Raw genomic sequence first — 17,716 nt, 5'->3', positions numbered from 1 at the left:
TGGAACCTCTACACACTATTGGTGGTGATGCAAATTGATGGGCCATTATGAAAAACAGTGTAATAGTCCCTCAAAGAATTTAAAAATAGATTACCATATGATCTAGCAATCCCACTTGTGGTTACAGATCCAAAAAAAGACTTCATAGTAGGACATTGGAGAGATATTTTCACCCCTATATTCATAGCAGGTTCAGTTGTAATAGTCAATAGGTGGGAGGAACCCAAGTGTCTATGGATAAATGAATGGATAAAGAAAATGTGGCATATAAATTCAATAGAATATCATTTGGCCTTAAAAAGGAAGGAGAACAGACCACAACATGGAAGAACCTTGAAGACATTATGCTAAATGAAATAAACCAGTAACAGCCACATGCAGTGGTACACACCTGTAATCCCAGCAATTCAGCAGGTTGAAGAAGGACATCTCCCCATTCCCACATGAAGCCACAGACAGAATTAAACTATTCACTGTTTTTTCCTATACATGCATACTTATGATAAAATTTAATTTATAAACTAGGCACAGTAAAAGATTAACAACAATGAGTAGTAAAATAGAATAACGATAATAACATACTATAATAAAACTTATTTAAAACTCAAGAGTCATTTATTTCTAGAAGTTTCCAGTTAATATATTTGAACCATTTCTGACCACTGAAACTACAGAAAGCAAAACCATGGTTAATGACGGACTACTATATGTGATGTGAGAGTGTTTCCAGTGTCATCCTGCCCAGACTCTTTCCTGTTTTGATAATAGCACCTCTGTTTCCCTTTGGAGAATCATCTCTCCATCTCACTGGGGTACACAAAGGTTTGGGACTTGAGGCTATCTCCCTCTGGCTTCAGAGATGGCTAGGTGACCAGGCTTCACCAATCAGTATAGTCTCTGCCCCTGCCACAGTGATTGGTTCTAGGATAAGCATGTGATCTGAGTTGTTCCAATGAGACTGAACCCAGATTTTGTTGGAACCTCTGGGGAAAAGAATTCCTATCTGTGGAGATTGTCAGCTGAAGGGAATGTAAACTGAGGGCATTATGGATAAAAGAACCCAACATAGAAAAGAGACAGTAGGTAGAAGGAAAAAAAATGAATAATTTGAATTTCCTTATCTATCTCTACCTACAACCAGGTTATTTCCTGAATTTTTAATATGAGACGATTAATGTTTTTATTACCTTAAAAGAGGTAAGTTGGGTTTTTGTACCAGCCACTCATAGAGGCCGACTGACCCCCCCCCAAAAAAAAAAGACTGGGAAAAATATGTATGTCCACGGATTTTTTTTCTCTCTTTCTATTAATTCAACAAATATTTGTTGGTTGTCTACCATGGACTGGGAGCCTTAAGGGCTTTGTAAATGTAGAGATGATCAAACAAGGACATTGCTCTATGGAGCTTACATGTGGACTATTCTTATTTATAAATACAGAGTTAGCTCTCATATGAAGTACCAGGAGAATGATCCTTGAAGTTAGCTGGCCTTCATATGTTTATTGGATGAATTGATATCTCGAGATAAAATTACACTGTGGAATGATTAAATCAAACCTAATTAGTAAATTCATCATCTAATTATTTTTGTGGTAAAAACATTTAAAATCTACTTTTTTGGTATTTGGAATACATAGTGCATCATTATTGATTTTCAATAACATTCTGTGCAATGGATCACTGAAGCTTTTTCCTCTTGTCTAACTGAAACTTTGCACCTTTTGGCCAACAGATCTCCATTTCTTTCTTCCCCAGCTCCTCCAGTTTCTAGTATCCATCATTCTACCCTGTATTTCTGCCTCTGTTTGAAAAGCTACTTGGGTTTGTCTACCCTGATGATTTGCTTCCCAGTATGGTTTGCTCAGAACAGGTGAAAAGGAGGGGGTAAGAGGAGCAGGAATTGGCTGCACACATAACTCCAGGACCCCTAATCCTCCTTTCTGCCTCTGCTTCTCATTTCCTCCACCTTCCCAATAGCTGGGGTCTAACAGATATAAGTTAGCTACCAAGTGACAATGGGAAAATTCCAGATCACGCTTTGAAGACTGTGGACTCCCTTAGATCCCCAATGCAACTCTGAAAAGAAAAAGTTCCTTTGTACCTCCCTCCCAAACTCTTCCTTCTGCATGAATTCTCCTCTTAGCCTTTCAGACCAGTTGAAGAATAACAAGTCTGCCACCAATCACAGAACTGTGAGACATTTGCAGCACACCCACTGTCACATTCTTCAGGTATCTGCTATGGGCTGAATTGTGTTCCTTGATATTCATATGTTGAAGTCCTAAAGTCACAGCACCTCAAAATGTGAGTGTATTTGCAGATAGCATTTTTATAGAGGTAATTAAGTTAAAATGGAGTGGGTCCTAATCTAAAAATGAATGATGTCCTTTTAAAGAGGACATGTGGACACAAACACAGAAGGAAGACCACGAGGATACACAGGGAGAAGGCAGCCATATGCAAGCCAAGGAGAGATGCCTCAGACAAAACCAACCCTGCTAACACCTTGGTCTCAGATTTCCAACCACCAGAACTGAGAGAAAATAAATTTCTACAGCCATCCAGGCTGTGTTAATAGTGTCTGATCTTCACCAGCACACCCAGTTTCATGGAGGAGAATCTTTATTCTGGAAGGAGCACACCAGTCCTTCAGTTTATCTCCTCTACTGCTGCCTGACAGATCCAGAGGGAGAGAACCCAAGTTAGGCCTCTGGGGACAGAAACCCAGACTTAACACGTAACCCACTGCATGGTATAATCACATTCTAGGAAGCTAATTTACAAGACTTGATTAATTTCATACTCTCCTGAGGGATAGATTCAGTAATCGCACAGCTATGTCAACCTCACAAAGACAACTGATCCTTTAACTATTTCTCAGTCATAGGCATGTCTTCATTGTGTAAATGGAGATAGCTGTATAGGGGGAAACGTGCTTATACTTTTAAATAATTGCTATTCACAGAATTTTAGCATTATATGGGATTCCATTACTCGGTCTCATACATCACTCACATGCTCTGGTTACCAGTTCCCTCCTGGTGGATAAAAGTTGGTACTGAGAAATAAACTCTAAAGCCTGAGACCATTCATCAAGCCAGTAAGAAACAAGCTTGAACTAAAAGACTGGCAAATACATGAAAAATTGGTGACTAACTCATCATAGGAAATGCAGTTTCTGCCTTTATACTAAAGAGATGAATTTTGATCATCCCTGAACTTAGTTTAATACACAAAAAGAATCTTCTTCATGGGCTACCCAAGGATGGGGCTTGACTCCATCCCAAGTTTGTGTGTGTGCATGCGCTCTCTCTCTCTCTCTTCCTGTGTGTGTGTGTGTGTGTGGGGGGGGGGGTGTTGGGGATTGAAACCAGGGTCTTGTGCTAGACAAGTACTCTACCATTGAGCTACATCCTCAGCCCACCTTTACCTATACTGATATTTCTCTAGATCAATAACCTTCATCTCTCCTGTTCTCCTCACTTATCTCCTGCTCAGCTGATCTCTTGGGATCACACTACAGTGATTTCACTCTTGTTTTATTTTAGGTAGAGCTATTTCAAGAATTTCCAATTTTCACCTTTCCTGGATATTTCTGGAAGTTGGGTGTAGAAAAATGTAATGCTAAGTGGTGATATTTTTGTTTCTTTGATAATTCTCCTGCTTCATGGGCCATGGTGGCTTTAGAATAGGTATTCCATATTGGTTCTGGACGGCACTCAAATTCTGCTTCTCATGGCAGTATGGAAAGCACATGTTTTGTTCTCAATTTCTGAGTTGGAAAAAGATTTTGAAAAAGTTCTGTCTCCAGGCAAAACTATACCTTAACCATTGTGAATATCTGCTAGGACTTCTTAACTGCAGCTTCTCTGATGCTGTTTGTTTCTCAGACTGTTAGTTCAGGTAAGAGTTCAAGAAATGTTTGAGTGCCAGAATCACATGAAAAGTGTTAAACTAATTTGCAGAAGGGTGTTTTACAAAGAGAGTGGATCAGAGATGCATTGTGTTCTCAGAAAACCTAAAATTTAGGAGAGTAAAGGAGGAAAAGACACAACACAAGTTCACACAAAATGAGAAAAGGAGGGGCTAAATGCCACAAGAGGTAACAAGGAATTTGAGACAGGAGTAGTTCCTCCAGCTGTGGGCAGCAGGGATCATGCTGGAAGCCTGCAGACAAGAGGTGGTACTTGGCCTTGTGGGAAAGTGGGGAAGGTAGTAAAGATGGATAACATCTGGGCTTTCCCTTTCTCCCCAGCCCATATGCTCACTACCAAGACTCATTCTGTTTTCACAACCTATGAGCCAGAATTTCTTTAGAGCTTATCATGGGCAGCATTTGGCCTGATCCCTGCCCTCAAGCTGAATGTTCTCTATCCTCTCTGTGAAATTGTAGTCATTCATTCACACAGTCATTATCCAGGAGGGATAATAGTTATACCCCCAATAGTTATACCAAAGTAAATACAAGGGTTTGCAAACCTGAGCTTTTGGGGAAAGGGTCATCACAAAGACCAGAGTCCACGGCCTAAGGCTAAAATTCAGATGTGGGATTTTACTTTCAGCGAGTGCCACTGCCAAGGATTTTATCCTTTTTTTTTTTTTCACTTGACTTATATTAATTTAAATCAAGTAACTCCAAGGTTGCAAATTCTTAATCATGCTGAATGAAATTATGACCAATCATCAAGCTTCCCAATTCTTCTCCAGGCACCTCCCTAGTGTGTTCTCATCTTCCTCAATTTCAAGGACTATAGTTTTCTTCCATGTCTGCATTTCTGGAATTGCCTCCCTTGTTTCCATTTCAAGCACTATTCCAGCCTCGATTATGTTTCAGGGGGGACTATCACCTACCATTTTGTCTTCCATTTCTCCCACACCATTGCCAACCCACTGCCAATCATAACACCTAGCTCAAAAAATACTGGCTTCCTACAGCCAACATGATACAATTAATGCAAATTTTTTGTTTGATTCTCGGGCCTCTCAACCATCTAGTTCAATCCATGCTTACCTTCCCAATTGCTCTACCCTTCACTCAAAATCAAATTCTCTTCATCTCCCAAATCCAGTGGATGGCCCTCCTGACTCTGTAGCATGGTTTATCTATCAAATTCTGTCTTCCCCCAACCTACCGAATCTGCCTCATTCATGAATCTTAGCTTGCTCCTCTATGACAAAGGAAATAGAGCAACACTCTCACCTTAAGGCACCCAAAGCCCATTGGTTACACCTGGTAAGGAGCTGATTTCACTCTGTCCTTTGCATGCCATTTGTTTTACTTCTTCCTCCCCATGGGGTGAGATAAGAGGTTGCATCTTAATTACCTTTGGATCACATGCAGTCAGTCCTTAGGGACAGCATCCTGTTCAAAATAAATGTACAAATTCTGAGAGTGTTCAGTTTCATTTTCCCTAAATTTATGTAAGTATAATGATTTAAAGGAATTAGGAAATGCAACCTTATTCTGAAAGTAGGATAGATTTTTATTTTTAAAGCTCTGTGGAATTTAAATTGCATAGGCTAGATTCTGCTAAGAGCTTCCCAGAGGTCCTGGGTTAAAAGGAAGTACCCCAAGATGGAGAGTTAGGACCCTCAGGTTGTGAGCCTAGCCTAGCCACTGACTGAATGATCTTAGGCCAATCACTCATTCATACTAAGTAAGGGTTTAGTGTTTTCCCCCCCATTCTTACACCAGGTCATTTGCTTTCTATCTTTATTTTTCTTTCTTTCCTCTTTTTCTTTCTACCTATAAACTCAAAAAAAGTAAGCCCAAATGAATTTCAAGATTTATTTCAGCTTATATTACTTTAGCAGTTTTCTTAGGACTCAGACACCATACAGTGGGCCTAGGGGTGTGCCTCAGTGGTAAAGTGCATGCATGAGACCCCAGGTTTGGTCCTTGGTACCACAAAAATAAATAAATAGATAAATAAATAAAAATGGAGCAATTATCAGAATAGCAGATAAACAGCTTGCTACTAGAATAAATTATACCAACTCTGGCTGTGGCCTTCAAATGATAATGGTGCCTTGACATTGAATGCCGCCTCTTGTCTCTTCTCCTGTGCCCCTCATATGCATCCATCCACTACTACCCCACAGTTCATGCTATAATTATTATTATTTTCATTTTTATTGGTACATTATAGTTGTACATATGATGGAATTTGTTGTTACATATCCGTACATGTACACAACATAATTTGCCAATATCACTCCTAGGATTTTCTCTCCCTCCCTACCTGCTATTAATAGAATCCAGAATGAGACACGCCAAAATATTCTTTGTCAATTTCATTGCAGACAGGATGCCAGGGAGCAGAATTTGTCTTTTGTTACTTTTGACTCTGCCCTCTCACCTCTTTTTCTTTCCCCCAAATATATTATTAACTGTAATTAGTAGGAATTGATGAAACCAGCCCAAATATAAATGTAACTCTGGCCAGAACTTCCAGTATCTCTTATTGAAGAAAAGAATGTTTTCAGGAGTACAAAGCCATTGGGGGAAGAACTGGAAATGGAAATTCACTAGAATGCACCAAAGAGAGGTCTAACCATTGGGGGGGGGGTGTTAATTTAACTCTTTGCTAATAAGAAGGAGATCAGGCTCATTATTCTTAACTACCTATGGGGCCACAGACCTTATTTAGGACATAAAGGGTAACTTTGCATTACAAAGCTTAATCTCAACAGGATGTTTTTGGTGCTGCTCACTGCAAAAGACAACAGCTCCTGCTGTTCTTTATTCTTGAGTAGCAGAGCCAGGTCCAAGCAAGCCATTTTAAAGTACAGAGCCTTCATGATTCTGAAAGTGTCTAATTCACCAAAAGAAACATTTCTATAAAAGCAGGTATTTTTCCCTTCCTGGATAAGGAGTCTTTTCAATTAAGAAAAATTCCATGGGCCATTTTCTTTGATTATCATTTTAAATAGTTATCATAGGTTTTACATTCTGTTTATGTTATTGATTACATATTAAAAAAAAAAAAACTTTGATCAAATGAAAATTTTGAAATGAATGATTTGGAGGCTGTTCCCATATTTCTCCAAAGGAGGGGCTTGGGTCCCAGAAGTCATACTCTTAGAGCAGTTTACCTATGACTTAAACCATGTCAAAGAAGGGGGCAGTTTCTGGAAATGGTGTCTATATGCCTAAATCAACATGGCAAGGCCTCTGATCTCAGGCAGAATGACACTTCAAATCACTTCTGCCAGGCGAGGATCAGGTTTTGTTTTCTAGTTCCTACACAGGAATATACAACTTATGTGATTCTTGGTTGAAACTGGCCAGCTGGTCATTTTTTTTTTTAGGTCCTCACATAACTTAGTTTCTCAGTTAAATTTTGATATTTGATAAGTATTCTTTCTGTCTCGATTTTAAAAAGAGAAGAACATATGCTTTTTTTTTTTCTTTGATGACCTATTTCTGCAGCTCAGAACTAAGGTGAGTTTTAAAGGTTACAAGATTCATTAGAAAAATAGAGAAGTGGATGTTATGAGGGTCAGCAACTTTTAGAAATAACATTTTTAAAAATGCCACTCTACCAGGACTGTTCTGGTTGTGAAGTAAACCAAATAGACATTATAATACCCATCAGCAAATAGTCCTAAACAGTTTCAAAATTGTCACAGCTTTTGATTTCCTATCACCATTTTCAACACAGAAATAAAGGAATAAAAAAAGGATTATAGCTATGCAATTATAGGTAATCGCTGATTACCTGAGGGACAGGAAAGGGGCAGGTGAGCATAAAGACTACAAGCTTGTCGCCTATGAGCTGATGCAGAAGGAAACGCAGCAGCCAGCTGTCAGTCGTGAGGGGCTGGGCAGAATTTGGCCTCTGCTCATCCGCTCCTTTCTCCCCCTCCAACTTCCCAGCAGCGATAGAAGAGGCTTTGAAAACCACATTCCCCAGGCAATCTGCCTTCACGCACCCGATCTTCTAAAGCCACACCCCGACCCACCTACCTTCTGAGGATGAAAGGAGGCTCGCTAGCGGCAGGGCGAGAAGGATGCGCGGTTACTGCTCTTCAGCATCTCCTGTCTGGAGCAGTTAACTGGAAATACAGATTCGCCTCCATTTTCTGGTCACATGATCCCTGGCACATCTAAATAAGGATGATCACCTGCCTCCCAGATCTCCCAGTGCACCAGCCACCAGCAAGCGGCTGGAGCATAAACAGAGCTGGCTGGGGCTAGGCAGAGTTAATATTTGGGGATATAAAACACTCTCACCTGGATGGTGGTGTCAGAAATGCGCCCTTGATTTTTATGTCAGCTCAGGAAAACTGTCACTCTTGTGCCTGAGGGAGACTGTATGTGAACCGGCTCAAAGCACAAGTTGCAAGGGATTTGGTTTCCCTGAAGTCTCTTAAACACACACACACACACACACACACACACACACACACACATCCTGTATTTGAAAATACAAACTTAGGATGCTTGCCCAAGATCCACACAGCAAAGACAGAGGTTAAGCATGTTGAATATGACTTCTACCAATCATTAGCAAGTTTTGACTAAAGAGCAAAGTGCCCCAGACTGCTCATTCACCAAACCCAATAGTAGTAGTAATATACTTTATAACACAACCTATGTAGAGAGTCTGGGTTGAGAAACTCTTGCAACAGAAGTTTGCTACTAATATGATTATTAATTCTAAAAATGCCACCCAGATACACTGACTTGTTAAGGAAAATAAAATAATAAAGAAATTTTACATAATAAAAAGGAACATAATAACTTTTAGCCCAACTTTACTGGGGAGTGAACCCAGGGGCACTCTACCACTGAGCTACAGCCCTATACTTTTTCTTATATTAAGTTTTGGAACAGGGTCTCACTAAATTGCCCAGTCTGACCTCCAGCTTACAATCCTCCTGCCTCAGCCTCCCAAGTAGCTGGATTACAGACATGTGCCTGGTTGGAGACCTCTCCATTATGCAATGCTGGTTTCCTTCTCCAAGTGGAAAAGGCAGCAATGGAAGGCCACAGAAAGAAAGTTAAGTGTGTTCTGTTTTAAATAGTATCTGTTTTAAAGTCAGCAGCTGATATGGAAAGTGATTAAGTTATTGACATCAGGCCAAACTCAGCTACCTTTAAAATTAATACTTCATTAAATTTGACATGTGGGACACTATCACCAATAATACTTCCTGTTGTCTTATAGGACATTCTTCCAGATTATACCTGGCAAAATAATCCTAAACCAGAGTCAGCAACTGAGAAAATGTATTATTTTATTCTTATATGGAGGCACCTACAATTATGTTTTTAAATAAGAATTACTGCTTAAATGCAATAAGCAGCATACCGGTGATTATATTGACAAAAGAGGCATGGTAGATGTCAAATTCTCTACTGGGGTTTTAGTTATTCACTGAGAGCTTAATTAGTATTTTCAAATGATTATTTCATGAATTGAGGTTTAAAAAATAAAGATATAAAGGTCTTTGAAGGTTACATATTGTCAACTGCTGCTTGAGTTTATACGTAAGAGATGATTTAGTAAAACCATTTTTTTCCCTGATAAGGAAAAGGACATTCGAACTGAATAGATTATAATAGTTATGGTAAAGGAACACATGACCAATTTAAAAAATAAAAACATCTATTTTTCTCCAAGAGGTTGAATGAAATGAGTAATAGCACCATAGGAAAACTAAAAGATTATAAGAATCCTGAAGGAGAAGTATAGGAACACTAAAAACAGGTAACCATGTTCTTTTAAAAAATATTTTTTAGTTGTAGATGGACACAATATCTTTATCTTATTTATTTATTTTTATGTGGTGCTGAGGATCGAACCCAGTGCCTCACGCATGCAAGGCAAGCGTTCTACCACTGAGCCACAACTCCATAGCTAACCACATTCTTAAATTTCAAAAGATGTATTTTGTAACTTTTGAAGAGAAAGATGCCTGTTGTTCCCAAGTTAAATCTAGCACAACTACCTTGGGGAAAGGAGCACTAAATACCTGACATTTTCAAAAAAAGGAAATTATGTCAGACAAACTGCATTTCTTTTCCGTGGGGCACCTGACATTTGACAAGTGTTATTCTAAGCACCAGGGGTACAATGATGAACAAGACACACCAAACTTCTGCTTTTCTGGAGGTTATATTTTCATAGGTAGAGCAAGATATGATAAAATCAATTAAATAAATGGAAGATCATTTCAGAGGGAAAATAAGTGGTAGGAAGAAAGTAAGGTGGTTGGAAGAGAGCGGGCTTCTTAGCTTTGGCACTACAGGTACCTGAGATTGAATAATCCTTTGTTGTGGGGAATATCTTGTGCCCTTGTAGGATGTCTAGCAGCATTCTTGGCCTGTCCCCACCCCAAGAGTGTCACCCACCCCAGTTGTGACAACAAATGTCTCCAGATTTTGGCAAATATTCCCAGAGGTGAGGGAGGAGCAAAATTGTTTCAGGTTCAGAAACAGCAGCTTGGATTTCTGGGCTGACTTTTAGATAGCCTTTGTTCCAAAAGGACTCACATTAGTCTTGGAGACAGATCCTCCGCCAGAGGTCAGTTAACTAATCCTGTACATAAATATCTCAGTACAGTGTTCAGAAGCGGAGGTTTCACCACACTCCACCTCTGCCAGCTGTGCTGAATAACATCTGCCTCCTCACTCCACACCCTTACTTCCTCCACCCTGCTCTCTGCCAGCCTCCCCACCCTTGGGACTGCCACTTGATTTTGTCCAATGAGGATGGGAGTGGGAGATGAGAGGGAGGAAGGAGAGGGAGGTAGGAACAAGTACTCACCCAGCCCCTCCCAGTGGGACTGACTGGATCTGAAGACAGTTCTACCCTAATTTCTACCCTAAATTCTTGAAATTGTTGTTCTGGGATCTAGGATCCCTCCCTTCTTGCTGCCACTATTCTTAGGCCACTGTGCTATTCCTGTGGGTCCCCACACTTTACCTCCATCTGTATAAATCCTCCCTTAAAAAAAAATCTCTTGAATTTTCCTAATTTGAATGTGTCACCTGTTTTCTCCTGTGTCCCTGACATTGTAATAATTTATCCTACTTAGGAAAGTCATGACTTCTTGTCTTCCTCAAATACCATCAATTTTCAAGAAAGTTTTTTTTTTTTTTTTTTTTTAAGGAAGCTTTGCCATTAATTCTGAAATTTTAAGCTTTCAGGCAGAGATACAACTTGAATTTTCCTAAAATGAGAAGCCAATACAACACAAATGGGTTCCTCTGTGGGTGTTCCTCCTGCCAGTCGATTGAACTGTATCTGCTTGGGTTGGCACTCAGGGCTGCCTCATTGTAAAATTCCTCACCACAAGATTCTGCATCTATAAATATTTGAAAAAATTAAATGAACATAGAGAGGCTTTGATTTTCTTGTTTCCCTCTGACCTTCAGGCACCCAGGTTGGTTCTGCACGCTCCCAATAGGGAGCAGCTACCAACATGATGGTAGCTCTCATCAGTTTGCTGTGGTAGACATCAGAAGAGTTCAGTAGGTCACAAGATTGTCTGAAAGGCAAGTTCTGGCTCAGTCATTCTCAAGAAATTGCACTGAGAACTTTCACTCTGAAGCTTTGTAGGCCTTTTGATGAGACAATGGGGGAAACAGGAATGAATTCACAGATGTTCAAGAATGACTTGAAACTACCATGCTTCATTGACAAGCTCTGAGATGGAAGTGAGAAGTCTTAGGTTTAAGTTTCAACTTCACCACTTTCTAATTTCTGGATGGCATTTAGCAGCTCACTTTTTATTTGTTTGAGACAATTCAAGGCTCATATGGAACTCAGTGAGCTCAGTGATCCTCCCACCCAGCCTCCCAAATAGCTCAGACTAGATGGGTGCACCACCATGCCTGTTATCTTAGCTGTTCACAAAAACAGTCTTTTCACTAGACTGAGTCATAGTGATAGTTAAACTTGACCTACCTATCTCAAATGACAATTGGTGAACGAGAAAATAATATAATTGTTAATTTGCTAGCTCTTATTATTGAAGGTCTGCTCAGGGTAGGGTTGGCCAGATATGCAGAGATGAGGGGTTAGGAAACCACAAAGAAAGAAAGGGAGAGAAAAGAGGGAGGGAAGAAGGAAGAAACTGAATTGCAAATTTAAAGGACTTGAGACTTGTCACCACCAACTCACCAAATATAACACACTAAATGATCAACTCTAATTACAAACATAAATGAACAGAGTTAGTGCCAAGTTTGGTTTTCCATGATTGGTTCAGGAAAAAGCCAAGAAACAGTAAATAAATTACAGAAAGCTGAATTTGTGGAAAATCAACTCACCTGTTAGTGAGGGCAGATGTTTCGACCTGGGACATAGCCTAACCACACAGCAAGGCTCAGAAAGGGGCCATGAGATTCTTCGCAGAGTTCCCATTACCCAATATGGAGAGAAAGAGTCTACAGATTATTTATTTACCCATGTGGATAAGAGAACCAATGTATTAACTCTCCAAATGTAAGTCATAGACAGAAAAAGTCTAATTTTGAAGGTCTCATAAAAAACCAAAAGGTCACTCACTCACAGGAGAAAATATGAGTTCTCTTCTATAGTCTTATTAGACAAGAAAAAAGGTTTAAAAATTACTAATTTAAAAAAGATAGAATACATAGAGGTCAGCGTAGAAGCAGAGTATATGGAATATGAAATATGTTGTGTTTGAAGGTTATTTTTATTTTGCGGAACACTAAATACCTTGCCTCACAGAGTGAGGAAGCAAGATATATCTCCACAAATATAAGGGTCAGTTTTCCTTCTAAATACTCCATGTCAAAGGTCTGGGAGATGGGCTGGGGGTGTGGCTCAGAGGGAGAGCCCTGGCCTAGCATCCCCAAGGACCTGGGTACATCCTCAGCACCACACACAAAGAGGTCCAAATGACATTAATGTAAGGCCCTCTCCCTTCTCATCCCTTCCCCTTCATTCCTTCCACCCCCCACTGCTGCATGTATCTCCAAGATCAGGCAATATCATCAGTTTTTCTAGCCCTCTTAGAAATTATTCCTTTTGTCACCCTATGCAGCTATTTCCTGCTGGGCATATCATTTGGGCTTTTGACTATCCACTATGATGGTTCATGTTATGTATTAACTTGGTGAGGCTGTGGTGCCCAGTTATTAGACCAAAGACCAGTCTAGATGTCTATGTAAAAATGCTTTTTAGAAGTTATTACCACGGAAATTGGCAGATTTTGAGTAAAGTACATTATGCTTCTTAACAGGGGCAGGCCTCATCCAATCAGTTAAAGGCCATACAAGAGAGGTCTGAAGTTTCCTGAAGAAAGAATTCTCCTCAAAACTGTCTGAGTTTTTAGCCTGCTGCCCTCAGAATTTGGATGCCATTTAATACTGACTCTTCCCTGAGTTTCTAGGTTGCTGACCTGCTCTCATGAGATTGGATTTGTCAGTATTATCACACATAAGTCCATTCTCTCTCTCTCTCCCTCCCTTCCCTTTATTTATCTATGTCTCCTACCATTATATGTATGCATTGATATATAGACATAGATATCCCTTATTGTTATATGTATGCATTGATATATATAGAGAGAAATATAGATATAGATATTATAGATATACATATATATTGTATATATCTCCTATTGTTTCTGTTCCTCTGGAAACCCCTGAATAATACATGACACAATCGTCCCTTTCTTTATGCATCATTCTTCTGACCATGCTTTGCCCCTTCGTTTTAATCAATGCTTACTCTGCAGATGTCCTCTGAGACTACACAGGAAGGACCAGGTACATTCATCACTATCTCAGGGAACTAGTATTTAATCCACTGATGGCCCAGTCTATAGCTGTAGGATGACCAACATGTTGGCAAAGGGCTTTGGGAAGGCCCATCCTAGGGAACATGAACAGAGTACTGACAATTTCAAGGACAGAGGCTATCTCCTAGCCTACTAATACATTTTGTTAATAAGAGTGAGCAGGTGGAATGAGAACAAAAGACATGTTTCTCATGCTTTCTTGGGTGCTGAAAGCCGTCTGAGAGCTGAGGGGGTGAGGCAGGCGAAGAGAGGAAAGCAGTGCATTTGTAACCGGTGTGCCATATCACGCACACTGGGAACCTACGTCTATTTATGAAGTCCCCCTCCCCTCTTTCTTTTGTTCGATGGTCTTGATTTTAGATATTCTGTCCTGTGATCAAATGACGTGTCAGGTGTGGCCAGGTTTTTGTTTGGGAAAGCATGGCTCTCTCATTCTGTGCTTGCCTTCCTGTCGCCGTGAGTTCCTGCATCTTACTCTTCCCAGTTCACTTGACGGGCTGCTTACCTCCTCTTCACCTTTGCAAATTATGATCTTCCTTTCATCCATCTCTACTTGTACCTCTCAGCCACACTGTAACTTCCAGGGGACCTTCTGATTCAGGGGCCCCTTCCTTCATTATAGTTTTTTCTTTTAAGTTCATTTTGCAATTATTTTGGTAAATAGACAAATATAGTACACAGAGGAATATAATTATTCTTCCCTTCTGACTGTAAAAGAAAGTAAAACATTCTCATGGGCTTTAAAGTATTGACGGCCCTGAGTACCTACCCTCCCTCCTGATAGATGATACACTGTCCTGGTACCTGCTCCATACAGGTGCCCTAAACAGGAGTCTCTTATCAGTTACTCCCTTATATAATTTTACCCCACACAGTTGCCATGGTCAAATGAAATAATGCACAGAGAGTGCTTAGCAGCTGATCTATGACAAATGCCCATAATTTGAGCTATTTAAAGTTAAAATGACATCAGTTATATACCATCTTGACTATTATAATAGACCTTTTCACCTAGGTCTAGTTCCTTAATTAAACTGAAAACATCTAGGCTAGGAGTCCGATCTAGAGCAGTAGTTCTCAAACTGAAGTGTGTACCTGAATCACTGGGAGGCGCAGCTGAAGCACAGTTGCCTGTGCCCAGCCCCTGGAGTTCCTGAGGGAGGTCTGGGATGGAGCAGATCATTGCACCTCTTACAAGCACTCTGGTAGTAATGATGTCACTGGTCCTAGAGGACTGCTGTTTTAAACGACTGGTCTCTTCCCAAAATCAGCACAGAGGGAAACTTTCTGATACAGAGTGTTATGCAAAAATTAATAGCAATGCCGAGGGGAACATGTGCCCCAGCCTCGCACTGTGAGAAAGTTTCAGTATGATAGGAACTGAGCAGAAAGAGATGAGCAAAGGAATCTTTTCTTTTCCATTGAAAGAAAATGTGCTAGTGGCACAATTGGACAGGGACTGTCATCTGTTGGATTGCAGGGGTATGTGCGAAATGCAGACAAGAAGCCAAACAATAGCTCAGCCAACTCGTGGCTGCCTGAGTTCTCAGCTCAACCCACAGCAATGCCAGCAGGGCTGCTGGGATCCATCTGCTCCTCTTTCTGATAACGGATCTGGGGTCTCTCTGGAAGGAAGTAGCTTGACAGGAAAAGAAAGATTAGGCCGACCGAAAATGTCAGTTCACAAAGCTGCACTTGAATATGGTACAGATTTTAACTCAATACAGCCGTTTAGTAACCCCACATCCTCCTGCAACGCTTTTTTGTGTTCTGTTTTCTTTCATCAAGAAATGTAATTTGCAAATGCCGAAGCTTCCTTGAACACATTCTGTTTCCACACAAATTAAGTTCACAGAATTTAATACTACGGGAAGGCTTGAGACCATCCAGTCCAACCCACTAATTTCACAGACGAGGAAATGTAAGCCTGGGTTTAATCCTAAAATACATAGCTGGTAACAGTAGATCCAGGATGGGATCCAGATTCCTTGACTCACGTGGTGAATGTAGTCCTTTATATTCCCAAACTGAGCAGGAAAAATGACATCTTTCCTCCACTGTATTTTAAAGAGAAATCAGGGTTTCCCCGTTGCTTAATTTACTTTTTACTATTTTCCCTTTTTGTCAATGGGAGCAGGGGGTGGAGGAGTGGTAATAAGGGCCAATGAAGAGAAATAAAAAGTTGAAAAACAGTTTCAACAGAACCAAAATATTGAAGGTGGTAACAACATGCGTTGCCTGCTGTACGCTCCTTGGCTACCTGGAAATGTGGCACAAGGCCAATTCTCAGAAGTCATATGAATGAATGGATGGAGGGCTGCATCCATTTGCCAGTTTCTCAGCCAATTAGGGGGCGAATGTTTCACACAAAGATTTTGAGCCTGCTCTGGAGTCTCCTTATCTCTACCAGAAAGTTCAGTGTTTACATCAGACCAGAAAATGCCTTTTCTATAAGATAGGCAGTATGTCAGCCAGAAACGTATGGGCTTTGGAGGAGGAAAGCTTTGAAGCCCAGAGTGCTTACTCTGGTTACTTAAATCTAGGAGAGTGACAGAAACATTCAGGGCCTTGAATTTCTTCTTCCCCATTTCACCTATTTTTTTTTCCTCCGCTAGCATAAAGATTAAATGACCTGTGCAAACTGCCTTGCACATAGTAGGTGCTGAAGAAATGCAGTGACACTCCATTCCATTTCCTGTTTCAGCATCATATAAGTACTGAAGTATGTAGGGTCGGGGTCAGTATAAGACTTGAAGAAGGTATTTTTTGTTTGGTTGGTTTTTGGCTGGAAATGTGCACAGATTATCATTATGTTCATAGTTCTCTAGTTTTATGGATGATATGCCTTGCAATAAATAAAAGCAACGCTCCTATCATGCAGGGGTTCTTCACATTCCATAACCCCTCACCATTTCCCTGGTTTCTAAATAAAATGATTTTCAAGAAAAAAAATAAGTCTAATATTTTGCTCACCCATTTGGTCTTGGTTTCCTGGTTCCAGGCTCAAGGAACTCTGTCTCCTCCTTCATTTCCCTCTCAGGGATCTTGTTTTTCTGAGAAGGCTGTGGTGAAAGCATTTCCCATTCATTGTCATGGGTGACCGTCTGCAACAGAACTGCATCTGGGACAGCCCTGCCTTGCCTTTTGTTCCTCTGTGATTGGCTGCTCTGACCAACAGAGACTTCCTCTAGTGCTAAAGACTCTAGAGGCTTCATTCCTCCCAGAACCTGCACCTGGGGATCCTTGCCCAGGCTAAGATCAGAGCATGGCTCCACAGTCTGGCAAGACCATCCAGGCCTTGAATCTCTGGCTTCCAATGATGGATCACCAACTTCACCATGGCCCAAGACCATCCAACTCTGGTCTTGTGTAGGGCTTTCAAGAGATGACCTCTTGTCGTCTTTGGAAGACATTTCCTCTTCATGATGATCTTTGTTTTCATGTAAGGAGGCAGGCTGACATGGGTCTGGAAAGTTTGCTAACTGAGTTCCTGGAAGCCCTGTTTCTTGGGATTCTATGGGTGATTCTTCTGATTCAGATATGCTTCCTCTTGCTTCACAGGCCTCTGACTTCAAGGGTGAATTTTTTTCATGGCTTACAAGTATGTAATCCATGTGTAGTACATGATGATCCTCATTCTTGGCTATGCATCTTTCATCCTTGTATTCTGATTTTATCTGCTCAGATTCTTCAGTAGGAATTATTTTTTCTTCTTCTATCTCTAATGTTTCCTGGATGGCACCTAGAAAAAGATGAAAGTGAGATGGGGAGAACAAATCTTAAATAACACGTTGTGTGATTTGGGATCTTTGCAAGTGATTATTTTAAAAATTTAAAAAATATTTTTATTTTGTAGAGTTGTTCAATTTTCAGGGATAGGTATTATGATATGAGCATTAGATTTTGTTGCATTTTACAAGCATTGGCTAGCAT

The 17,716-nt window shown here is 40.4% G+C and overlaps 1 protein-coding gene across 9 annotated transcripts in view; it reads right to left on the bottom strand.

Annotated features, from left to right (window-relative positions):
• Positions 1 to 17,716, bottom strand: part of Prune2 (prune homolog 2 with BCH domain) — a 266,156-nt gene that overhangs the window by 66,726 nt on the left and 181,714 nt on the right. For all 9 annotated transcript variants that reach the window (XM_046459424.2, XM_058583989.1, XM_046459423.2 and 6 more), the window contains exon 9: positions 16,757 to 17,525. In XM_046459424.2, the coding sequence (XP_046315380.1) occupies positions 16,757 to 17,525 (769 nt within the window). The remainder of the gene's footprint in view (positions 1 to 16,756; positions 17,526 to 17,716) is intronic.

This window comes from Marmota monax, unplaced genomic scaffold (genome assembly GCF_021218885.2).
Source record: "Marmota monax isolate L192 unplaced genomic scaffold, Marmota_monax_Labrador192_F-V1.1 WCK01_AAM20220418_F8-fsc00059, whole genome shotgun sequence".
Taxonomy (NCBI): Eukaryota; Metazoa; Chordata; class Mammalia; order Rodentia; family Sciuridae; genus Marmota; species Marmota monax.
Note: the sequence above shows the minus strand (reverse complement) of the source record. Positions and strands in the feature narration are given on the sequence as shown.